The sequence below is a fragment of the Podarcis erhardii genome (genome assembly GCF_964252035.2).
Source record: "Podarcis erhardii genome assembly, chromosome: 2".
Classification (NCBI taxonomy): Eukaryota; Metazoa; Chordata; class Lepidosauria; order Squamata; family Lacertidae; genus Podarcis; species Podarcis erhardii.
In genome coordinates, this window is record NC_138498.1 from 85,005,355 (window position 1) to 85,030,756 (window position 25,402).

At 46.2% G+C, this 25,402-nt stretch overlaps 1 protein-coding gene across 2 annotated transcripts in view; it reads left to right on the forward strand.

Moving 5' to 3' along the window:
- NCKIPSD (NCK interacting protein with SH3 domain) overlaps positions 1 to 24,798 on the forward strand; it is a 96,285-nt gene extending 71,487 nt beyond the window's left edge. For both annotated transcript variants that reach the window (XM_081851001.1, XM_081851002.1), the window contains 5 exons: positions 13,139 to 13,219; positions 14,340 to 14,468; positions 19,331 to 19,423; positions 21,215 to 21,387; positions 23,111 to 24,798. In XM_081851001.1, the coding sequence (XP_081707127.1) occupies positions 13,139 to 13,219; positions 14,340 to 14,468; positions 19,331 to 19,423; positions 21,215 to 21,387; positions 23,111 to 23,314 (680 nt within the window). In that variant the 3' untranslated portion in view covers positions 23,315 to 24,798. The remainder of the gene's footprint in view (positions 1 to 13,138; positions 13,220 to 14,339; positions 14,469 to 19,330; positions 19,424 to 21,214; positions 21,388 to 23,110) is intronic.
- The last annotated feature ends 604 nt before the right edge of the window (positions 24,799 to 25,402 follow it).

Genomic DNA, 25,402 nt, shown 5'->3' on the forward strand with positions numbered 1-25,402 from the left:
GTTCCGGCTGAGACCCCTCTGACAGCGTCTGTGCTTCACTGGGCTTTCTCCCCTCCTTCCCTGACTTTTCACAGCTTCTCTCTTCTCCTGCTTTTCGCCTGATCATGCTAGCTCCCTTTTGGGAATCCTCTGACTCACTGCTTAGGCTCATAGATTCCCTTCGAATTCCGTCATCTTCTTCCTCGTCTCTCTCTCCCTCCTCCCACTCGCTTTCCGTCTCCTCTGCCATCTCCTCACTTCTCCCAGAAACCCTGACATCCATCCCCCCCTCGAAGCCCCCCCTTCCCCCCTCCCGGTCGCTGGGTGCAGGTTGAGGGAAATGTGGTTCTTCCTGGGTCGGTTCAGGATACCGGGTGTCCACGTCAATCTTCTCCTCTGGCAGCTCCGTATACGTGTGTTCGAACTCGGGTTCCCCCCCTGAAGGCATCACAGTCTCTTCCTCCCTCACTGCTTCTCCTGGCGCTGCCTGCCAAGGACCTATCATCCACCTCTGACTCCATACCTCCCTTGGCTGATCCACCCACCAATAAGGGTTTGTCTCTCCCCCCCCCAGGCGGGGATCCCTGGTCGGGCTTGTTTTGGGCGTAGAGCCCTCGGGCGAGGAGAAACCCCCGAACGTGCTGCCCGACAAAGTGGGCGTGAAAAGCCAATCATCAAAATACTCCTCGGGCATGGGTTTGTGCGGAAAAATTGCATGAAACTCCTCCTTCAACAGGGGTTCGTCCAAAGCGTAACCCGGCACCCAGCTATTTGCAGAGACTGGAGTGCCTTCCCTGGCGAGAAAATATTCAACTCCCTCCTCCCCCCATCGTGAATCCAGTATCTCTGTGACCTCATTAAGAGGTTCTGGTCTTGGCGACTCCCCTCTCTCAGGCGCCCTTCTACGTGGCTCTGGAGGTGCTTCTGACTCTTGAAACCTGTGTGGGGCTTTGTAGGGAGTGAGCACCGACCTATGAAAGACCGGGTGCACCCTGGAGCCCTCCGGAAGGGCTAGGCGAAAAGCCACCGGATTGATCTTAGCCTCAACTTGATATGGTCCTAGCTGCCTGTGTTCTAACTTCTTTTTGGCCAACGACCTGGCCGGCATCGCGTGGGCTGCTAACCATACCCAGTCCCCAACCTGAATGTCTTCCCCCGCCCTTCTGTGTTTATCGGCTTGCACCTTATACGCCTGCTTTGCCAGCTCCAAATGTCTCCGCAGCTCCTCGTGCACCTCTTGCAACTCTGCTGCAAACTGGTCGGCATTTTGAGGTCCCCCCCCTTCAGGTGCTGTAAAGCTCGGGAAGGTTCTGGGATGACGTCCATAGTTCGCGAAGAAAGGCGTCACCCCGGTGGATGCGTGCTTCGTGTTGTTGTAGGCGAACTCAGCCATCGGCAGGTAGTCCACCCACGCCGCGGGTCGCTGGTTGGCGTAACACCGTAGGTACTGCTGCATGATCGCGTTGACCCTCTCCGCTTGACCGTTGGTCTGTGGATGCCTCGCCGACGTCAGGTTGATCTTGACGTGCAAGATACCCAGAAGCTTCCGCCAGAAAGTGGAAACAAATTGGCGCCCCCTGTCGGACAAGACGGACTGCGGTAGTCCATGCACTCTGAAGACGTGATCGATGAAGAGCTTTGCGGTCTGTTCTGCCGTCGCCACCTTGGCACAAGGAATGAAGTGCGCCATCTTGGTGAACAAGTCCACAACCACTAACACCGCCGTCTTACCTCTGGAGCTGGGCAGGTCTGTAACAAAGTCCAACGCTACCCTCTCCCACGGTTGCTGCGGTGTCTCCAGCGGTTCTAACAATCCCGCCTGCTTCTGATGCACTGGTTTGGACCTCTGGCAGATATCGCACCTGGCTACGTAGTCCGCCACCTCTCCTCTCATCTGGGGCCACCAAAAGTCCCTTGCCACCAACTCCATCGTCTTCTCTTTGCCGAAATGGCCCGCACTCGGGGCATCGTGCAATTGTTGCAAAACCGTGGCGCGAAGCTCGTCGGTGGGCACGTAAAGGGCGCCCTTGCGAGTCAAAAGTCCATCCTGCAACTGAAACTCATTGTTGTCAGGCGACCCTCTGCGGAGCTCCTCCATCTTGGATTGTGCAAACTGATCCTCTTGCAGCGCGCGTCGCACCGCGTCCAGGTCGACTGCGATGGTAGCGCACGTCCACGCCTGCGGTGCGAAAATGTACTTCGCTGCGATTGGAGCTACTTCCTCCAGGTATTGAGGCTTTCGGGACAGCGCGTCTGCTATAACATTGGAGTCTCCAGGGATGTATTCTATTTTGAAATCGAAATCCGCAAAGAACTCCGCCCAGCGCATGTGTCGTTGGGTTTGCAATTTAGCCGTCCGCCAATACTCCAAGTTCTTGTGATCCGTGCGGACCTGCACCGTGTGCTTGGCTCCTATCAAGAAGTGTCGCCACGCTTTGAAAGCTGCATGAATGGCCAACAACTCCCTGTCCCATATGGTGTAGTTGCGCTCCGTCTTGCTGAGCTTCCGGGAGTAGAATGCACCCGGTCTCCAGTTGCCTTGCGAATCCTCTTGCAAGAGGACGGCCCCAACTGCTCTGTCTGATGCATCTGTCTCTACCCGCATGGGCCTGCCAGGATTCACGTGCAGCAGCTGCTCCTCGGAGGCGAAAAGGCTTTTAAGCTTCCGAAAGGATCGCTCTGCTTGTTCGGTCCAGACGAACTTCTTCTTCTTGGAACTGAGGGTGTCAGTGATTGCCGCCGTCGCGTTTGCAAAACCTTTAATAAACTTGCGATAAAAATTGGCAAAGCCGATGAACCTCTGGACCTCCTTCCGATTTCGAGGGCTTTTCCAGTCCAACAGCGCTTGGACTTTAGTCTTGTCCATGGCCAGTCCCTCGTCGGACAGCTTGTAGCCAAGGAAATCTACCTCTCTCACATCAAACTGGCACTTCTCCAACTTGGCGTACAGCCTGTGTTCCTTCAGCCTCTGCAGAACTTCCTTCACGTCCTTATCGTGATCCTCTGGCGATTCCGAGAAAATCAGGATATCGTCGAGAAAACAGACACACTTCTTGTAGAGGAGACCTGCCAGGACGTGATGCATGAATGCTTGGAAAACATGGCTGCCATTTTGTAGACCGAAGGGCATAACTCTGTATTCGTACGTGCCCAAAGGAGTGAACATGGCCGTCTTCCACTCGTCGCCCTTCCTGATGCGGATGAGGTTGTAAGCTCCACGTAAATCCAGCTTGGTAAAAATCTTCCCCCTCCTGACTGTAGCCAAAAGGTCGTCAATTTTGGGCATGGGGAAGGCCTTGGGCTTAGTTAGTCTGTTTATGAACCGGTAGTCCACAATGAGCCTCTTCTGGGGCGTGTCTTTCTTTTTCACAAAGAAAACAGGACTGCCTCCCGCTGCTTTAGATTCCTGGATGAATCCGCGCTTGAGGTTGTGTTCTATGAACTCCCGAAGCTCTTGCAGCTCGTCTTCCGACATGGAGTACAGCTTGGCAGTTGGCAACTGCGCGCCTGGCACTAAGTCAATCGCGCAGTCGTAAGGTCTGTGAGGCGGCAATTTGTCAGCTTCCTTTTCGCAGAAAACCTCCAAGAACTCCGCGTACTTGTGAGGAACCGCTTGCACCATACTCAGATGCAGCTGCTGTTCGGCTTCTCCTCCTTGATCGGTTTGGATGCAATTCTGGGCGCAATACGATGAACAAAAGGTGATCTGCCTCTGGTACCAAGCAACCGCGGGACTGTGCCTGTCCAGCCAACTCATGCCCAACACGATGGGCGTGTCCGATAAGTGGGTGACATTGAAACTAATAAGCTCTCGATGGTCTCCAATTTGCATCATCATGGGAGGGGTTTGCTGCACCACTTGCCCCCCCAGCAACTTCCTGCCGTCTACCGTGACCACGTTCAGAGGCGTCGTTGCAGGCAGGAGCGCTATGTTATGCTGCTTGACGAACTGTAATCCCACGAAATCGGCGTTGCTTCCCGAATCGATGGTTGTTGGAACCTCGAGAAGTCGCCCATCAGGCAGCTGGAGTGTTGCTGTGAGTAAAACTGCTGGTTTGGGAGGTAAAGGGTCCATGCGCTGCAAGGATGCTGGGGACTTCTCTACAGATCCGCCTGGCTGAGCCCCAGTAGCTCTGCTTCCAGCCAGGCACTGCAGTTTCCCTGAAGCTGCTCCTCTGATTGCACCTCTGCTGTCACAGTTGCTAGTGCTGCAGTGTGCTTCTGGAGCCTCTGGGGGCACTCTTTCGCCATATGGTGTGCACTGTCGCAGATGTAACACTTCCTGGTCCCTCTAGGAGGCTTCGCTTTGGCTGCAGCAGGGATGGGGCTCTGGGATGGCTTTTGAGCCCTAGCACCACCAATCTCCATTGGCTCTTCGCCTTCCTTCCCCATTGGTGAGGGGTGCGCACGGCTGAAATCCCTGTGCACAAAAGGGAGAGCTTTTGCTTGCGCGCGCGCTTGGGGCCCCCCCTCCTCGTGCCACGGACGTCCCTCATGTCGAATTCCTATAGCCAAAGCCCGTTGCACCACGTCTTCCAGGGTCTGGGGTCTGTCCCCCCTTGCGATCTCATCCTTGACGGAGGGGCTCAATCCCTCCCAAAAAAGATCCCTGACCGGTAGACTGTCCTTCGGCCAATCTAAGGCGGTGAGCAATGCAAAAAATTTAGAATGATATTGGCGTACAGTGGCTCTCCCCTGCCTCAGCCCGTGCATCTGCCGGCGCGCAATGTCCTTATCCACAGAGGATTGAAAACAAGCATCCATTGCCTTGATAAACGCATCTGCATTGCGACGGGCTGGTCCATCTTCGCGCCACAGATTGCGTAGCCAAGCCCTGGCCTCCCCATGCAGGTGCGAAACAATAAATCCCACTCTCTCCTCCTCATCTCTAAAATCATGACGGAGTAAATGCAGTGCATACACGACATCTGCCCTGAAGTTGGGATAGTCTTGCAAGTTGCCATTAAAATGCGAAACTAGGGCACCCCCCCTCCTTCCAAGCGCAATGCCCTCCGCTCTGGAGCCCGGGGTCCCCGCTTGTCCGCATTTTCCCACCTTGCTTGCAAATCCTGGCACGCTTTCTCCAAGTCAGCATTCTTCTTCTGCGAAGCAATGACTGCCGTTGTGAGAGTGGTAATCTGATCCCGGAGTGCAGCCAGCTGTTCCTCAGCACTCATGGCTGCCCCGTTCGTGAGCTTCGCAAAAAAAAATTTTTGCTTTCAGAGGGAGGGGGACTTTCTGTCACAGCCACCCAGGTGGGTCCCAGCTCACGAGAGACCTTACTCCGTTGTAGTTTACTTACAGGAAAAGTTTATTGAAGATAATTGCTTCTTTCACAGTTCAGCATTGTGGCTGTACGTCTGTCACGTTAGACCGCCGAAGTCCCCCTCTGACTCCTCCCCTCCTCCACACCAACTTAATAGCCTGGCTCTAGACCACCTCTTCCTCTCCTTTCTTTTCCGCAGGGTCTTTCTGCCCCCCTGGGTTCTCTCTTTCCGGGATTCGCCTGAGGCTGAATCCTCTGCCGCCTCCTGCCCCCTCCTTCTGGCTTTGGGGCCGGGCTCCTCCTCTGAGCTTTCCCCACTTCCGCGCGCCTCTATGTTTGAACTTGGCGCGCGTACGTTGCTTTTGACCTTTCCTTCGTCCTCTATACTGCCCCCTGTTCCACTCTCTACCCTTTCCGGCTGAACACCTTGCTCCAACCCCCTCTCTCTGTTTTCTCCTGTTCCTCCTCCCTCCGAGAGGCTGACAACTCCACCCCCTTTACTCCGTTCCGGCTGAGACCCCTCTGACAGCGTCTGTGCTTCACTGGGCTTTCTCCCCTCCTTCCCTGACTTTTCACAGCTTCTCTCTTCTCCTGCTTTTCGCCTGATCATGCTAGCTCCCTTTTGGGAATCCTCTGACTCACTGCTTAGGCTCATAGATTCCCTTCGAATTCCGTCATCTTCTTCCTCGTCTCTCTCTCCCTCCTCCCACTCGCTTTCCGTCTCCTCTGCCATCTCCTCACTTCTCCCAGAAACCCTGACACATACATATCTCGGAGAAAGAAGCCAATGGTGTCTTTCTAGTGGGCTGTGTCTTGTTTCCTTTTACCTTTTTATATTCAGTTGCTGAACGTGGAATAGTTAAAAAAAAGAGTTGCTGTCTTTGACTTAGCAGTGATGTCACTTGTTGCCATCTAGTACACTGGCAAAAGAGTGGGAGTTTTCTTGGGATTTAATGGGCTATTTGGTTTTTTAAAAAATCAGTTAAGTATCCCTTAAAAATTATCTGGCTTAGTATCACACACACACACATGCTGCAACGGACTGCCACCATGGGAACTAGTTTAATTAGAACTCTGAAACTAATGCAGGCGCACATGATAAAGTCTAGACCCTTAATCTTTTAATACTGAATCCATAATCCACTATCAAACGTGGCATTAACAGCCTGCTTTTCTATACAAATGAATAACCCTTTGAAGGTAAGCATTATAAATGGTCATTATATGACTACCCATATTTGCATCCCATCCTTTGACTGAGCTCAGGGTAGTGAGCTACCTGTACAGGTGAATTAACTCACTTTATCCTCATAGCGTACTAGTGAGAGGTTAGACAGATGGTGTTAGCTGTGTAAGCTTAACTCTGATCTTCCCAGTCCAAGTTCAGCGCTAACCTTTGCACCCTACTGCCTCCTGCGATACAATCCTGTTCAGGTCTGCTCAGTAGTAAGCTCCTCTGAGTTCAATGGGACTTCCTCTCATCCAGGTGAGCATAGGATTGCAGCCTTACCAGCTCTGGGTGGGATTCAGCTGCACAACATACATCCGCACAAGCATTTCAGCTTGCCATATGGAACAACTCCCCCTTCCTCTGTGTAGCTGTATACAGTGGAACTTCAGTTGTCGAACGTAATCCATTCCGGAAGGCCGTTCAATTTCCAAAACATTTGACAACCAAGGCACAATGGGTGGTCGGAAGATTCCATTGAGAAACGCGTCTCGGAAGCCATTCGACTTCCAAGGCATGTTCGAAAACGGAAGCAATTACTTCCAGGTTTTCAGTGTTTGAAAATCGAAACGTTTGGCTTCCGAGATACTCGAAAACCGAGGTTCCACTGTATCTAAAACGAGGTTTGCTGTCAGACATCCCAAGGCTTCTGATAAAGGATTTCGAAGCTTAATGGCTTTAATCTAGAGTTACGGGTTAGAGGGAAGAACCGGATATTTACCAAACGGGTGCAACATAGCTATGGTAATGAGAAACTGTGTTCCATCTGTCTAGGGTGCAAACAGATCTGTTTGATAAGTCTAAACAGAGGCTCACTACACAGTTTCTTTGAAGAACAAAACTTTGAAGAGAATCCATTGGCCATCTTTAAGAAAACCACAGTTCTGTTTTGTTTCATTTGTCGCATTCAAAAACCATTTGAGGGGTACACTCGGGTGCTAAGCATAGGGTTAGTATGTACCAGTAAAGCGGCCTTTCCTCAGTGCAAGCAGCAAACAAGAGAGGGGGGATTAATTAAAGCCAGCAGAAGCACAAGGTAGGCTAGAGAACATGAATGCCCTACGCTTGATCGGATGCAACTCTAAGCCTTGCTGAGCTGCAAGGGGCTGAGAGGGAATGCCATGCTGCTGTTAACTGCATACAGATAGCCAAGATTGTTCTGCCCTGAAGGTATAAACAATCCGACAATCACACTTAACACAAACAAAATGGGAAAACTACAGAGCAGAACTAGCAGGGGGAGCAGGCGGGCGATGTGTGTTCTTGAGTGGGTGGGATGGTGATCTGGGAGATGGCAAATGGCTTCTCACGCAACGACCCGACTATGCTCTGTGATACATTCATTCATTCCCTGTGTTGCTGCAATGCAAATATGATCTGTGCCTTCACTTTATACTTGTTATGCTTATAGATGTCTGAGCTTTCTCTTTATCACAGCAGTTTATTGATTGTCCACAGTGTCTGAAGTTGTTAGCATTTTTTATCTTGGCATGCAAAAGTCTCTGTAAGGGTGTTTATTTCTGCTGGTTAAGATGGCAGTACTTGAAGCTGTAGTTCTCATTGTTCACTCTAGCGGGAAGCTTGCCTGGATTTCAAGATTAGTCCTAGCTTGCTGGCATCTAAAAATAAACTTTCTGCTCCATACATCACTAATTTATAAGTTCGTCTACAGGCAGATGTTTTTATTCTATACTCCGTATTTCTCACAAATGGATTCCTTTTTTCATCTACTGCTTGGATAATTCAGAGTCCAGGTGCCCTTTTAGACCTCTAACTTGTCTTTGCTGGGGGGCGCTGAAAAAGAAGGTCTTTTTTGTCTCCTGTTTCTTCCTTCCTCCTACAAGTCTATCTTGCCAGAGCTGTGTGGTAGCACCTGCACAACCTGGCCAGCCAATTTAGCTGTCACCAAATGTGCAGACCATGTTCTCCTGGTAGCTGCCCTGGGCTGTTCCTTTGTGATCTCCCTACAGATAGTACCTTCCAGTCTTCTAGAGTCAGCCTCTGGCTTTGTGGCCAGTAGTTGCTTCCTGGTTACTATTAACTAGCTTTTGTGCAATTGCGCCCTAACAGTTTTGTTTTTCAATTCTGCGCGCTTCAAATACGATACAAATAAGCTGCTAAGGGAAGAGACCATAAGGCTAGATTATAAATATTACACATGCTTTTGTTTGACTGAAGCATCTGCTTCTGGAAAGGTATTCTGCCCCATGCCCTCCTGTCACGTTTATTTTCAGCTTGAGCATTTTCTATCCCCACACAGCACATCTGAGGAGCATTCATCTTGTGCGCACACTATTGCTCATGTGTTAGCAATGGCAGACCTTGACAGGTATGTGATTTTGACAGCCAAAACTATCCAGCGTTTTCCCTTCATGTCAGTTACTAGTTCATTTGAAATAACACTTCACAATGAAACAGGACTGATCACCGAGACAATGAAAAAGTGGCAAGGGGCAGTGAATACTTTGCCACCGGTCCATGTCAGCCATTTCTTTCTTTCCAGGGGCCATTTTGTGCAACAGTGCTTAGATGATTTCTTTTTCTTTTTTTTTTGCTGTTGCTGTCACAAAACTGTAAACAGATTCTCTCATGAAAAATGACCTTGAGTGCTGGAGTGATAGAGGCTTACTTTGTTGCTTGGAACTTGGGAATCGAGGCTGATCTGTCTTCTGATAGACTGCAGAGCATCTAATCCCTTTTGCGGATGGCAAAGAGCAGAGCAATCCATGCCAACTCTCAGGCGGCTGGGGATTGTTGTCAAGCAGGTTCCATTGGATCCTGCCTGGTGCTTAAAGAGGAATACTGGAGGCTAAAGCTCTCTGCATGGATTCTGGATGCTTTTGATGAAATAATGCTTTCCCCTTGTGCTGATGCAAGCACCTTGGCTGCTGTCCAACTTTTTCTGCTAGATGCTTCTTGCCCCTGGACAGCCACTTTCCTGTGGTGCTTCTAGTCTGCAAATCTTTTCCACATGGTATTTTGGGGGGGAAGCTTATTATAAGACGCAGCAAGGCAGTATTAACTAGAACAATTCTGTTTATAATCCACTCCTGTAATCAACTGTCCCTTGCCATTGCTACATAGAGACACAACACTGCTGTCAGTTCTACATTTTTCTTTTGCTCTCTCCTTTTTTATGAGCTTCACTTTTCGAGCCCTTCCAAAGTCCTAATCTTCCTTTGTTGCATTTGTGGTCCAGAGGATTGGCTTAGTGGTTAAGTTCAGAAAACATTCAAGCTGACTCAAAACTCTGGGTAATGCGTTTTTCATTTCCTCTGCCCTTCATAAACTGGCTTCAGCTTTGTGTGTAGTGTCAGTCATCAGAGGTCCCCCCTGGTGAATTGCAGTACTGTATCTTCAAAGTGAATTGGGTTGAATCGTGGTTTTTCAGTCTTCGTAGAGCTACTGGTAACCCTTTCCCCTCCTCCTTTAATATGCCCAGGATAGAAAAGTGACTGGTCACATTTGCTAAGGACGCACGATTTTGCCATGGCTTAAGAGAAATGAACTAGGTGCTCAGAACAATCTTAAGGTTTTGTATCAATGAATTTAGCATGCACTGAATAATTGAATTAGCTTACATATTGCATTCGGCTTCTAGCATTCCTGATATATTTCTTACAAATCTTTAATTGCCTTAGCTCTTTTCATTCCTCTGCGAGTAACTGCTACCGGGTACAATACCAGAGAAAATGGTAGCAGGGGCCAGTGGCAGCTTGTACGTTGCCACTTGCCACTGCTGCCCAGTGCAAAACCTGCTGCAGTGATGGCTAGATATCTTTAGAAGGCCCATCAGCCCCAAATAGTTCCCTGCTTAGAATCCCCATGCACTGGTGGGCGTGATATTTGAATAGCAGAGACCCTATACAGCAGAACATGTTTCATTGTTCTGCTCTTTCCTTGTTTTAGTTTTAGGGTGCTTTTGAGTTGTTGACATATTGTCAGATCATATATCGTTTCCCCCAGTTTCTTTATCCTTTCTCTTGGCTAACTGGGGCTTCTGCTCCTTGACTCCTTTCCCAGGCAGCCAGAGGCCTTCTCCCAGGCAGCTGCACCCATAAACAAAGCTGATGGTGTCTGGACACGAGAGTTTCCCCTACAGGGCACATTTGCTGGTAAAATAACAGAGTGAGGTACATATGAAACATTGGCGCTCCTTAACCTGTTCTGGAGCTTCGGGGAAACCTCTGTCCAACCCTGCCACAAATTCTTATGTTCATCTGCCTGACTGGTGGTCACATCCAGCGGAGGGGGATGGTTGTACCAGATGAAAGTTGGGACCCACCCGGGAAACAAAACATGTTGAGAGAGAAATGGACAAATCCACACTTTCGAAGTCCAAGTACTTTCCTGCTAATTGTCACATAGAGTACATAACTCAAGTATTGGCCTATACAGAAATGAGCCAACTTTTGCTGGGTTATTCATCGCTGCACATAATAACTAGGCTGTGTAAACCTCTCCATGCTTTAATGATCTCTTGTAAACAGTGCAGTGCATATTTCATTGTGGCCATATGCCCTATCATTGGGCGTTTCTTATTTAAACCCCTACTGGAACATGCCAACTAATTAAGATTCAGGAAAGGCAGTGGCTGTGATTCTGTGGAGCGCTCATGCCAGTGAAAATTGTGCTATACTAGCAGGCTGCAGGACAGGTTGATGCATGAGGTACAAATGTGCACTGGAAAGGAAGCGAAAACGCACACCTGGAATAGTCTGAATCTCAGGTGACTTGTAGCCAAACTATTGCTGATTTATGAGAAATAAATGTGTTCTACAGGAATGGCTGTAAAAAACAACAACACCAAACCAAATTACAATATATGTGAGATCTTGAAATACTATTTGTGGTAGGGGGAGCTGTTTAACCCAGTTTTATTATATTTTTTAAATTGTCCTGCTTTTCTTTCACGTAGGAGCTCAACACAATTAACAGAAAAGCAAACAAACAAATCCATATACAAAGGGCAGAATTTAATGTGTGAGCAAATTTCCAATCATGCCCAGAACCTCCCCTTTCCCCTTTTCCCCTTCCCCCTTGCAGCCCCTCCCCCACTATCCAGAGGCTCCCCCTACCTTTTGGAGAAGACTCTGAGGTCCGTGGAAGGCTCTGGGAAGTGGGGTGGGGAGAAGAGCGGTGAAATTCCTCTGGGCAAGCAGAAGTCTGTTCTTCTCCAGCACAGCATTTGATAATGTGCCGTACCCCCTGTTTTATTAAAAAGCAATCAGATCAGAATTTAATACTACAATAATACAATTAGCAGTCAGAGAAATAGGAGAAGAGGTCCTGTCCCAATGTGCATCAGTAATGAGTTAAGACCAGGAATTTTTATTAAATCCATTTTTCTTTAAATGTGTGCTCTAATGCCTTAACCAACCTGGTTTTCCTTTGAAAAGCAAGTTTATCCTCCACAATGAACTTCGTTTGTGTAAAATTTACTTCTGGTTTGGTCTAGTCAATTTCACCAATCTGAAATGTATTGGGCAAGAGGTGATTAGAATTAGGAAATATGAAAGCAGGGACTGAATAGACTCTTTCCTCTACTGCCGATTATGTTTGTGCTATTAGAGCCAATGGATAGAGGCACCCTTTGCAGTAAGGAGTAAGTCACTACTATTTTGCTCAACAGCAGGGGTGGCTAATCTAGGACTCTCAGGTGTTGATGAGCTACAACTCACATTGTCCTTTACCATTGGGGCTGGTGGGACTTGGAGTCCAACAACATCTGAAGGGCCACAGATTTCCCATCCTTGCCCTGCAGAAATCATACTCTGTTGCCTTAACTAGACAGAATGGATATCTGAAAGTTCAGTTAGAATTAACATAGAACAAGGATTGTAGAAAAAAGAAAAATCCAGCAGACATGGAGCTTGGCCCTTGCCTTTTGCAGTGACATGCTGGTCTTTGGACCAGAGATGAGGAACCTGTGGACCTCCAGATCTTGTTCAACTCCAAGTCCCATCAGCTTTAGCCAGCATGGTCAGGGTCGGGGATGGTGAGAATTATATAGCAACATCTGGCAGTGGGCAAATTCCCTATATTTAAACTTAACAGTTCTGCAAGTAGCTCTTGCATACTCCACTTCAAGACTCAAGACTTTGTTGACGGTATCAAATATCGAGAGAAATGTACCATATTGGCCCAAATATAAGCCACACTCCCCCCCCCAAAAAAAAAATTCAACCGTGTAAAGTTAAAATGTAGCTTAAATTTGTGACCTTACAAAAATTGGCTGTTATGATATCATTGCTGAAACACATACAGTAAAATGGAACGGGTGTGAGTGCCTGCGGAATTTTAAGGGAGCTGCTTGTATTTGGGTATTGTCTTTTTTTTTCTTTTCCCCCCTTGAATTTTAAAGATGCAGCTTATATGCGGTTGCGGCTTTTATTCAGGCCAATACGGTATCAGTTTAAGAGCTGACACCATGCCGGAAATGTAACGCATATCTTCTGATCTGCTGCATTCATTGTATAATCTATTTTTCCCATCTTGACTTTTTTCAATGTGGCAGAAATTTTGCCTTAGGGAAGAAAGAGAGCAGAGCTTCAAGCAAGCCAGCTGCCTTCCTTCAATGGCTGTTCTAGATGCCTGCCATGTTTAGATCGCATGAGCATGTGCCCTGGCGCAGGTGTAACTGAAGTCATGGCTTTCTTTTCCAGACCATCAGAAGATGTGCTACTCTGCTTTGGTGCTGGCTATGATATTCTGTATGGGAGAACCGCTGCCATATCATCACTATGGTGAGAAAAAGCTCCACCACAGGGGGTGGATGGCAAGCTGCCACTGAGCAGTTTTTCTGCAGTTTTTTTAACCTATAATTAAAGAGAGACAGCTTGATCCAAGATTGCTCTCCACAGTCTGGGAAACGGCTCACCAAAACGCTTACAGGGAATATGAGAACTGGATGGAGCCCAGATGAGTGAAAACTTGCTTGGTCTTCCCTTCAGAACTGTGTGTTGAATTCAGCTTCCCCGAGATCAGTCAGGACATTTGTTGGAGGGCAGCCATATCTTTCTTATTAGCTGATAAATGGCCCTAAGCCTTCAACTCTGTCCTTCCACAGTCTGTGTCTGTCTATTTCATTTATACCCCACCTTTCCTCCAAGGAGCTCAAAGTAGCATACATAGTTCTCCTCCTCATTTTATCCTCACAACAACCCTGTGCACTAGGTTATGATGAGAGCAGGAGAGACTGGCCCAAGGTCACCCAGTGAGTTTCATGGCTGAGTGGAAATTTGAACACTGGTCTCCCAGATCCTAGCCAGGCACTCTAACCACTACACCATCCTGGCTCTCAGTAAACCACCCTTTCAGGGCAAACAGCAGCTTGGGAGGAGCAACTTTTCAAGAGAAAATATGCAAGAGGAAAGGGGTGAAAATCTCCGTCTCCCAGCACCATAGCTACCAATCCTAGTCCCTCTCCCCAAGAGCTGTGTTTAACCAGCAGGTGGGTGGGGCGAGGGCATAACAGGGATTCATAGTTGGATTACCCCTCTTTTATCATCTAGTTTGGGTCCTCAGTTAATGGAACTGTTTGGCCTTGGTGACTGCTGTGCACCTACTTAATACGAATACAATACAATATGATCCATTTAATGCACATCAGATACAGACTTCCTGTCTTTATCACATGGACATGACTAACATAGTTTCATTTATTTCAGTGGATCTACTCTGAATAGGACTTAAATACAACCCAAAAATGAATAACCCCAGTTTCTCATTTGCTACTCAGCTTTGTGAAATGTAGTGGCTGGACTTATAGTTTTGCTCCGCATACCAGAAATCACATTCCCTGTGGAGTCTTTTAAAAGCGACAACAGAACAAAAACATTTCTAAACATACTTTATTTTGCACAGAGCACCTCAATTCCCAGTTTGTCCAGTTTCTGTTGGATGTGATTGAAGATGGGTTGCCATCAGACACCACAGACCAGCTGCCTGACCTGTTCATTAATGTTCTTCTGGCTTTCAACCTTCACATTCCAGGTGAGTAATAAAAGTTTTCCCAGCTGAGACGATGCCAAGGTTTGCAGTGAGCTGTGGAAGATCTTTCACTGTACTTTGTTTAAGTTGTAAGAAGCCTCTCTCTAGGTTTTGGAATGGGTAAGATACAGATTTAAATAAGACACTTGGCCATGCTCTACAGGTGGAAGGGGAGCAGATTTACATTTCTGAAAATATGAGCTCAGGTATTATTAAGGGAGATTTAAACTGCTTCCGGACTAGCCAGCAAGCTCTCATTTCTGCACCTCTTCCTCGAGAGGGAACACTTTTCTGCCAACTTGGTAAACATGGTTGGCAGTTTTCCCCTTGGAACTTTACACTGACCTATCAGAGCTCTCCTTTTGCGCTGTGATTAGTATTTCCAGTTGGCTCAGCAACATGCACATATCTTGGCACAAGTCAGGATTAAATCCACAGTCACCTCCTTTCTAGCCAGTTCAATGGCCAGCTCTTCTAGGGCACTGTCATTTGAGGTGTCTATAAATTTTGCCTCTTTGTCCGAGTCAGAACACACACTTGCCCAGTCTGTGTGAGGCACATTGAAGTCATGCATTATGACCATGCTTTCTATGTAGGATGCTTCCCTGATGGTATGTCTTCAGTGTGGAATTAGTTTGAGGCCGGCACTGCCCCCTAAAATTATTCTGTGGATGAAGTTGTTCCATTGGAGAGTCCTGGTTTGTTTGGCACTGTGCCCTCTTTGATGTCCACAGTATGCCCTTCCCCCCATTTCTCTTTCCACTCGGTTTCCTTTTTGCCCACTACATCTATGGCCCCCTTTTAAAAATGAGCACGCCTATTCGACTGTCTTGACTTGGAGGCTTCTATTGGTAGGATATAAACACCTATACGTGTTTCCCCCTGCTGGCTGTATGCTCATTGTTTAATATTAACCTGTCAATATTAACCTGTGGACGATCAAAAACAGTTTCATCCTCCTCCTCCCTGCTTTCCCCAATAGGTAAAGTGTGCATGTGAGAACTGCACTTTCATAGTTGTGCTCCATGAAATGTGGAGACTCAAAGCTGGGTTGCTGGGAGGAAATTCCAGTCTGAGACTTCGTTGTAACAAGTACTGGGTCCTTAGCAATGCAGTTAACTGGGCATCTTCCTCCTTTCGGTGATTGGCAGGTGTTCTGCTTATCCCTTGCTGTGCCTTGTGAATTTCATTAGCCGTAGACGCATTGTAGGTTATTCCTTATAATGGTATTCTGCTGGGCAGCACTTTCTCCAGGAATACTTGATCTCCCCTTGTTCCTGCCAGGCTGAGCCTTTTGGGAAGCAGCTTAGCTTAGCCTTGCTGTTGGTGATTGCAGGCACTTTTTAATGTAATTTTTTGAGTGGGCAGTCATAAGCAGGTCAAAACACACCGTGGTATCAGGCTGCATCATGTTAATCCTGAATATCTTGGCAAATTATTACGCTGCCAAGTTCTCATGGCCTTGCCTTAATTGCTTTCTGCTTTTGCATGGGATGCCTTTCCACCTTGGCTTCATGAAGTGGAATGGATTAAGCAGCTATAAACACATCCAGTAATTTGCCACGTAGTATTTAAGGGATAACATCATTAAGATATGGGTTATAGTAAAGTTTGTGTGTGTGTAAATAAATAAATCTGTTGCATTATTAATCACCTAATAGAAATGGATTTAAGTCTATTTTTTTCTTCCCTTTTATTCATTACAGTTTTATTCTTTCAGTGCTGGCTAGTTTGAGTAATTACAGTGTTTCACCTGACGGGCTGAGCATTTATATGAATTATTTTGTGCCCACCTGGGGTACAGTGGGAAACTGGAACTTAGTCAAAAACTTAGAAACTAATGCTCAGCCTCTTTTTGGACTGCATTTCTTTTTATGTGGAAAAAAGTCTATGTCTTTCAAGCCACCAGAGTGTGTAATGCAGAAAAGGCCACAAATTCTGCTTCTCTGAAACCTGTTCTCTCTCTCTGTGTGTGTGTGTGTGTGTGTGTGTGTGTGTGTGTGTTGTCTTCGGCATGACGCTTTCTGAAATGTTACAGATATTTCCCAACACGTAGAGGTTCTACCGTTTTCTTCCCTGACACATCTCTACCTTTCTGTTGTCTTGCTCTGATTTGCCCTAAGAGTGCCAACTAGTATTAGACACAGCATTCAGTAAGTGCACATGGAGGGAGCAGTAATGGAGGCAAAGATGTCACCATGGCAAGTTGAGGTCATTTGCAAATTGCAAGGGATGGCAAGACAGAATCAGTTGCCTTCTTCCATCCTTATGGGTTTCCCTCCCCACTTCATATATAGCCATATTGTATGGTTCTGAAACAAAAACAAATAAGCCCAAATTCTTATTATAACCATGTATCTCTTCCATCCTAGGCCTTCCAAAGCAACATGCAGTTGAAAAAGCATAAATAATGAAGAAGAAAAAAATCATGTAAAAGTGGCAGCACAATCTTAAGGAATAAGATTCTTTATTTAAGGAATAAAGCACAAAAACATAAAATAAAATAGAAAGAAATCCTTAAAAATATCCCTCCCTACACATGAATAGTAATGAGATTGTTGTCCATGAAACAAGGGGTGGGAGGTAGCTGGTGCAAAGTCAGGTGACTCAGACAGACCAATGGTAGCTCTGATTGGACAGAGGCTATGGCAACTCAATGTTGTTGGTTTTTTTAAAAAAATTAATCATTTGCATTCATTTGCTGCCTTCATTACAAGTTGTTCAGGATGTGAGTATGAAACATTCAAAATTAAACTTAAACCAGACTGTGAAATACTAGCTTTTTCACAGGGAGGAAGGGAGCTGTTGACTACTTACTCCTGTCGCTTCCTCCTGCACTTCCATGCCCATGCTGTGTGATAGAATGGCATCAATTATGGAATGTGCCGAAATAGCGGTGGGCCTCCACTGCATGGCATTGTCTGAGCCTCTTTTTGGCGTCTTCCCATCCCCTGTGGTGGTGTAGCGTAAGTAAGCTCAATTTTCTATATGGTTGTCTGAATAATCTTGGCTTCTTGGTTGAGCAGGTGTAGTTTGCTGACTGGAGAGCAGGGAGCTTCACATTACCTAGCAAGACATATTTCTGCAGCTGAATTTTGCAGCACAAACCCTGATGCCTATTTCAGGAGCAAGCTGTGAGCCCCTGTTTTGAAACAGTGCCTGACACAGTGACTAGATGCAAACGCACACGGTAGAAATGAAGAAGTGTGTATTGTATAAGTTAAATATTTGTTCTAGAATCTTCGACCAGATTTTGAATACAGGCTTCCATGGCTTTAATGCTTGATAATGGCTAGTAGCAAATTCAGTAGTTTCATGTATGAAAATAACAAAAAGCTATATTTTAAAAAAAGAAAGTAGTGGTATTGATTTTTTTTCAGGTGTATAAACTAATAAAGAAAACTAATAAATGGAGGATACAGGTGACAGCCCAAAGATTGCGGAGGGGACACATGTATAAAATGAAAATGGCATTTTTAACGGACAACTACATTACAGCACTGGTTGCATCATAACAAGGCTTCTTACAGCCAGGGTTTCTCCAGATGACATATTTATTGTGCATTCATCTTGACACGCTTACAGAAAGTTTATACAGAGGTTATACAGTGTCAGTTGTTTACTGAACATTGGTCCTGATTGGTTCGCGAGGAAGTTATATGACAGTGAACAGTCATTCGGATTTGCTTTCACCATGTCTTTGTTACTTCATTTCATTTCATTTGTTCATTTATTAAATATACTACCCTTCATCCAAAGATCTCAGGGCAGTTCACAAGATAAAAATACAGGATCAAAGTGCAAATAAATACAGTGGTACATCAGTTTAAGAACGGTCCGGTTTAAGAACCGTTAACGGTCCAGTCCGGTTTCCTGCTTGGCAGGGGGTTGGACTCGATGGCCCTTGTGGTCTCTTCCAACTCTATGATTCTATGATTCTAAGAACAATCTGGTTTACAAACACTGCAAAACCGGAAGTAGTGTCTTGGTTTGAGAACTTTACCTCAGTCTAAGAACGGAATCCAAACGGTGGAAGGCCACCGGCAGTAGGAGGCCTCATTAGGGAAAGTGTATCTCAGTTTAAGAACAGTTTTGGTTTAAGAACGGACTTTTGGAATGGATTAAGTTCGTAAACCGAGGTACCACTGTAGTTAGAACAAAAACAAAACCATAAGCCACCCCCCAAACACATTTAAAAGGCCATAGAATATTAATCAGCTTGACATCCCTATCTACTTTCTCCACACCAAGCATAATTGTATACACCTCTGTCATGTCTCCTCTTACTTGCCTTTTCTCTAAACTATAAAGTCCCTTGCCTCCATTCCTTTGATAATTTTGGCAACCCTTTTTATTGTGATCTTGCTTCAGCTCTGCAGTGGCTTTACATGGCATTCCCGGTGCAGTCCCATCTTAGGCAACAGCATTATGATATTGATGTGTTCGTGTTTGTGAGACCTGATGGAAGTGGGATGTTCATCCGAGTCGAGTGATCACTGTGGGGTAAACAACACTAGCCCTGCTCAGTCATTCTGCTTGGTTGCAAGCCTTAAACACAAGCAGAGACAAACCATTACCCATGTTGCTATCCCCATTGTGGAGGATGACTATGAAGCAGGGAGCCTCCTCTACTAATAAAAGATTCCCACACATTGTAGGCTCCTGAATAAGCGGCATTCTGATTGGCACAGAGACCTTCCACTTATAGAGAGAGACTTTGCATCGCGACACTCCAGAAGTTGGGGGTGGGCAGTGGAGATGTGTCTTCCCCCCCCCATCTCTTTTTTTCCATCACTGATAGGTATTGCAACTAAGCCAGTTATAGGCAGCTGGTCACTTCTAATAAAGCCTGTTTTATTTCCTAGTGCCTGAGCATAATGTGATCATGGTTACCGTGAGCAAGCACCCCAATGTCAAAACCTTCACAGAAAAGCTTCTTCTTCTCTTGAATCGTGCGGGTGAGTTTGTCTGCAGGTTTCTATTACTGTTTTGAGATAACGGCAGCACTAATGGCCAAGTAGATCTGAAGAGTGGCACCTGCTGACATTGCAGAGGAGGAATAATTGGGAAACAGTTTCTAAGCTCCCGTGAAGTTTTCTGCCTTTTAAAGTTTCTAGGCCAGGGGAGTCGGTTCTGCCTCTGTGGTATAAGGAGACTGACCTACTGGAATGCAGGTAATTGCTCAGTTAGTGGCAGAATGGCATGCAGTGACCTTATCTGGCCAAAGAGCTGTATTCTAGGTGTGTAGAACTAGACAAAGCGCCGTATGGAGTGCAGCTCCCCCAGCATCTTAACCGTGGTGTCCTTAGAACTGTATTTTTGGAAACTGAATTTTTAATAGCTGTTTGCAATCACTTTGGAGTGTCTTGGTTGCGAAGCAGAATAAAAGTATAATAAATATTTAGTGCAAAGCTCTGTGCAGCTGTTTCTCAGGGGTTTTGAGATATGTATAACCAGGGAAGATGGTATTGAATAAAGGATCTGGTAGCTGATGTGAAATCCTAATAACCCTCCCCACTACTTAAAAGCATGCTTTCTAGCCCTGGTAGTCACTGTAATAAACCCAAGGGACTCCCGCCTTTGTTCTGCATTTTGCCTCTGCTTTTCCCTTCCCTCCTTCAAAAGGATTTATGGTTCGACAAACTGGTCTTGTCATCAGCTTTGGATCTATACTGATTCTCTTTGTGCCCAACCTCCAGGGATATTTTGAAACCAGGGTGTGTGAGTGGTTGTGTATGTCTCAACATCTGGATTTTCTTCCCTGTTGGCACACTCTGTGAACCAAAAACCTCCAGAGTCTAGCTTCTTAGGGGATCCTGTTGTGTTTTCTTTCTCTCCCAACCCACCAGCTTTTCAAGTAGCCCACCTATAGAATACTTTGCCAGCGCTGACCATTGTGTTGAGTCTGCTGTAGAGCCTATTGTAAAGCACTTCATTAAAGCAGGAGAGCTTTTCCCCTACACTCTCTAATTCCTTAAGTATTCTACCTATGCCTTCCTAACAAAGGATTGTGTGGACTAATGTATGTAGGAGCATGGGGGTCCTGCTTGCTAGTGTGTGTGTTCAGGCTCCCTTTACTTTGTTGATTTGCTCTTAAATGACTTCCTGTGTTTCATGCTTCTACTTTATTCCTGGTTTAAGCCCTTTTCCAGACTGAAAATGATGTTCTTAGCACACTGCAGGCTGTTTTTAGCTTTTGAATCTCCTTGCCTTGGCCTCCTTTCAGATCCTTAGTTGTTGCTAGAAAGCCTACTCTTGACATCTCACTTTGAGTTTATTTCTCAAATGCCAAGACTTAAGCAAGATTCTCCTTGAGCGCCTCCCTGCAGCTACCGTCTTTGTCCCTTGTGCAGGAGTATATGTCCTGCACTTACACTTTTTCATGTACAGAGCGGCCGTGAAGTGGTCCAGGGAAGAAGTGGGTGTCTTAGGGGGTAAGCGAAATGTTACAGTTGTATGACCCATGTGTCACAATACAGTTTATGCCAATTTTCTATAGAGAGAGGCGCTGATAGAGAATACAAGGCGAGGGTAAGGCACTTGTGGAAAGCTTTCTCTCTCCTCCTAGGGCAGTTCTGCAATGGGGAGGGAAATCTCTCTGCTCTTCAAGAGACTGGTTTCTTTGCTGCTCAGAAACTAGCTAAGCCTCTCCGTCCACGCACATTGTGTATAAATTGCTTCCTTCGGCTAAAGGAAGCTCGTGTCTATGCATGTCACAGCAAGCTTCTTTCTCTCTAACTTGTGATCAGACGACCCCGTGCGCATCTTCAAGCACCAGCCGCAGCCGCCCCACTCTGTGCTGAAATTTCTACAGGACATCTTTGCCAGCAAGGACACGGCAAACATCTTCTACCACACAGACATGATGGTGATGATCGACATAATTGTGAGGCAGATTGCAGATCTCTCTCCTGGAGAAAAGGTACTTACAGAAAGAAATAGAAAGCCTCCTCTTTGGAAGTTTGAAAAAAGAGAGGCAGAACTGAACATGAGTGAAGAGGTAGAAGCTTCCTGGTGTGTGTCTGAATGGATAGGCAGCTCTTCCAGCTTGCAGGCATTTGCCACACACTTAAAAGCATATATTCGCATCCAGCAGGGTTAGAAAGACGCTTTTTTTAATTTTAAGAAAAAGTAAAGCTCTTAAGAAGCCAAAAGGGACAGCCAGTGCTACAGCTTCTACCTTTTGTCGGTGGGGTTTGTGTACAGGCTCTGAGGCTACACTTGCTGTATAATGAAGGTGCATCTCCTGGTAGTGATGGAATGCTAGAAGCACATTATGCCAATGTTCTAGAACTGCAGTCTTCAACCTTTTCAGACCCAGGGCCCATCTTCAACCCAAACATGCATTTGGGGACTGCTTAAGTTTTCAGCCATATATTTGTGTGGTGGAAGCACTGCTGTTGTGACTCACCATAGATCAGGCCACAACCCAATACAGTTGTACCTTGGAAGTTGAACGGAATCGATTCCAGAAGTCCGTTCAACTTCCAAAATGTTTGGAAACCAAAGCGTGACTTCTGGTTGGCTGCAGGAAGCTCCTGCAGCCAATTGGAAGCCACAGAAGCTCTGTCAGACGTTCAGGTTTCAAAGAACGTTCGCAATCCAGAACACTCACTTCCAGATTTGTGGCATTCAGGAGCCAAAACGTTCAACTTGCAAGGCATTTGGGGTCCAAGGTACGGCTGTATTAGGTCCTGAACCACCTGTTGATGACTAATGGTCTAGAGTCTGCATTTGCCTCCCAAGACCAATTCAATGTGCTCCTGTTTTGCAATGAAGTTCTAATGGGTTTGGGGCACCAATATTTTGGCAGTTTTATTCTGAAATCGCTTTAATATCATCCTGATAGCATTTGTGCTCCAAAAGCTCAAATGGGCACAAAGGTTGTGTTTTGTTCTAGTCTTTCCATTGCTGAACTACTTTTTCTAGTGATTCACTAAAAGCCTGAATTATGCATGCATAACATATATTTTTATATTTCATAGTTGCAAAGAACATCTGTTCTTAAAGCTGTCACCCATCTCAAACTTTTTCCAATAGGCTAGACTACAAGACCAATAAATATGCATGGCTGACAGGTTCTTTTCAGAGGGGGGCTTTTCAGTTTATTGGGCCTTTGGCCGGTCAGGGTTGGGGATTTTAGCTGTCTCACTTTTTGGCTTCACACAGTGAGCCTGAAACCTAGAGGAATGTTTCTCTAAAGCATTATCTACCATCTCCTTTCTCCCCTGTGTAAAGCAATGAGGCTGTATATTCTAGAGTCTGCATTCTTTCTGGCCAGGGTTAGTTGAGTAATTGTTCTCATCCCTGAAGCTGCTTGAAATGGAAGAGGCAAATCTAGCACTGGGATGTTGTTTATTGAGCCACCTGAGTCCGAGTCCACTTGACTAGTATTTGAAAGCCAATTAGCTATTTCGATTGGTTGGCTAAATAGATTTCCAGAACTCCTCTGAAAGTGAGGGCCCCTATGGACCAATGGCGAAAACAAAGATCGCAGAAGAATCTTTCACCTATGAGCCTATTCTATTTGCAATTGCTTATGCTGCAGTCTTGCGCTTGACGAACAGGTTGTTTTCCAATGTCTGTGTTTCCGCTTGTGTTTATGTTGCTGCTAAAGCCCTTTTCGATGTCTTCTGTTCCCGCAGCTGCGGATGGAATACTTGTCTCTGATGCATTCTATCATCCGCTCGACGCCATACCTGCAGCACAAGCACCGTTACACTGACTTGCAGAGGACCTTGCAGCGCATCATGGTGGAAGAGGAGGAGAATCAGCAGTGCCAGATGGACAAAATGATAATCCAAGAGATCTATAAGGAGTTTCCAGAAATATCTCCTGGAGACAGCTAACTCGTGCGGGGAAAGGACAGTTTGGGATAAGAATGCCTCTTGTGGTTGTATCCTTTCCATCCCTTTTTCCAGTACCACTCATACCTTATTATCCCTTCAGGTGAGCCCTAAGGTTTAAGTGGAGTGCCATAAGACCCTACAGAAGAAATGTTCAGCATTTATGCAAGTCAGTGGGCAGTTAGCTAAAGTTGATGGTTGTCTGCCCATTTCTAAGGGGTGGGGCAAAACAGCTGGAGGCAAAAGACTTGTCTTCACAGATGGAGTGCTTTGACAAGTCTAGGAGAATATACCTCCCTAGTGACCTTTGCACAGGAGAGAGGGTAGAGGCCTGTGACCTTGAGGGTCTTTGAGCTGCACCTAGGATCCCAAAGCAAGAGGTCTCTGCTGTCAGCATCCATTTCCACCGGCATTTCTTGTCCTGCCGCTACCCAGTGGAGTAGGCCAGTGTTCGCGGCCAGCTTTTGTAACATCTCGTCTGCTGTGTCTAGTGCTCAAGTGCTGCAATCCTAGCCAAGGGAGCTGCTGCTTGCTACTCTCTTAGTCCTGTGTCCAGTGAGCCTTTCAGTCCTTTTTAAACCCCGCTGCTTGATTTCTGGGTTAGAGACCGGCTTATCTGGGGTCTAATACAAGTAAGCACCTGCTTCTCTTCCTGTTCTATGCCGTGGTGTTTGCGCTTGAATTTCTCGCCCATGGCGCCAGCAGAGAGATAACGATGGTCCAGGCAGCAGGGGTTCCTTCGACAGATCTTCTGCCTGGACTCACTGCGAAGGTGTGTCCTTTTTGAGAGTTGCTGCTTGTCTCCTGCGATGTACTGGCCTTGTTGCCTCTGGCACTGCACACACAAGGACCATGTATCTGTAGATGGCAGTGCACGTTCTTCTCCCTTCAGCCTGGGGGTGTTTCTTGCCTTGAGCTTAATAGCAATTGGTTCTGCCTAGCTTTACCTTTTTATGTCCTGAAGGCTGCTTAAGCCTGGTATCTGATAGCTCTGCTCCTTAATATGCACAAATCGGGAGAGCTCCCTTTTCTTTATCTAATTCCTCCAGGTCTTCTGCAAAATGGATTTGCCTGCTTTTTTCCTATTTAGATCTTTCCGACAGGCTCACATACTAATACGGGTCTGTAATATCTTAATAAACATGCACGCTGCCAAAGCTCTTTGCAGAGTGGGTAAACAAGAGCTTTGCAACCTTCAGTGTAGAAGTAGCTTGAATTAAAACTGGAAATATTTGGATAACCTCTAAACCTAATGTGAACCAAATAAATTAAGGAATTGCCTTGGGCCAGGGCATCTGCTTTGGTATGATGTCAGTGCCGGGAGCCATCAGATTTGAGCTGGTGAGCAAAGTGTTAGTTTGGGGGTCACTGTCTGAGACGAGTGAGCAGCCCTGTTTTTAAGTGAAATGTTTAAAATAAAAACCATTGTGAACATTGAAAGGGATTTGTATTTTCATAGAATCAAATAAACGTAGTCAATGGATAAATATTTGTGTGTGTGTTTTTAATTTGATAATATGACTTCAAAACCTGGTTGCCCCCTGTTCTCCCTTGCCTGCTCCACTTCACTCCCAGAACCAGCTCAACGATGCAGGTAAAGTGGATATCTGGCTTGTCCCAATGCAACAGGCACCCAGCCATACAAATAGGAGCACATGAACTTAGACCATTGCACTGCTTCTGGTGCGGCAAACTCCCAGTGTGAATGGAGAGAGTACCCTAGCATTCTCTGCAATTTGAGCAGGGTCACCTCTGCCCTGTCTAGGACAACCATATAATGCTTGCAATTCTCCTCCCTGTCCCTACCTCAAATATGGGAGGATGAACAAAATGAGAACCACCACTCCAACAGGGTTTGAGTCTATTTGTTTTACTGTAAATGATAAAAAACCTTGCAACTTTCCTCCTCCACTTTGACATACAGCTTTTGCCAGGGGAGGCGGGTAGGAAGCACCAAGAGTTTCTCTTTGTTTGTTTGGTTTGTTTGTTTGTTTGTTTGTCTCATCCTAGCAATGAATGACATAGGTGGCTGGCATTGAGGAAACTGCCAAGAGCTTCTGCAGCCCTGTGTGTTCATTTGATTATCTTAAA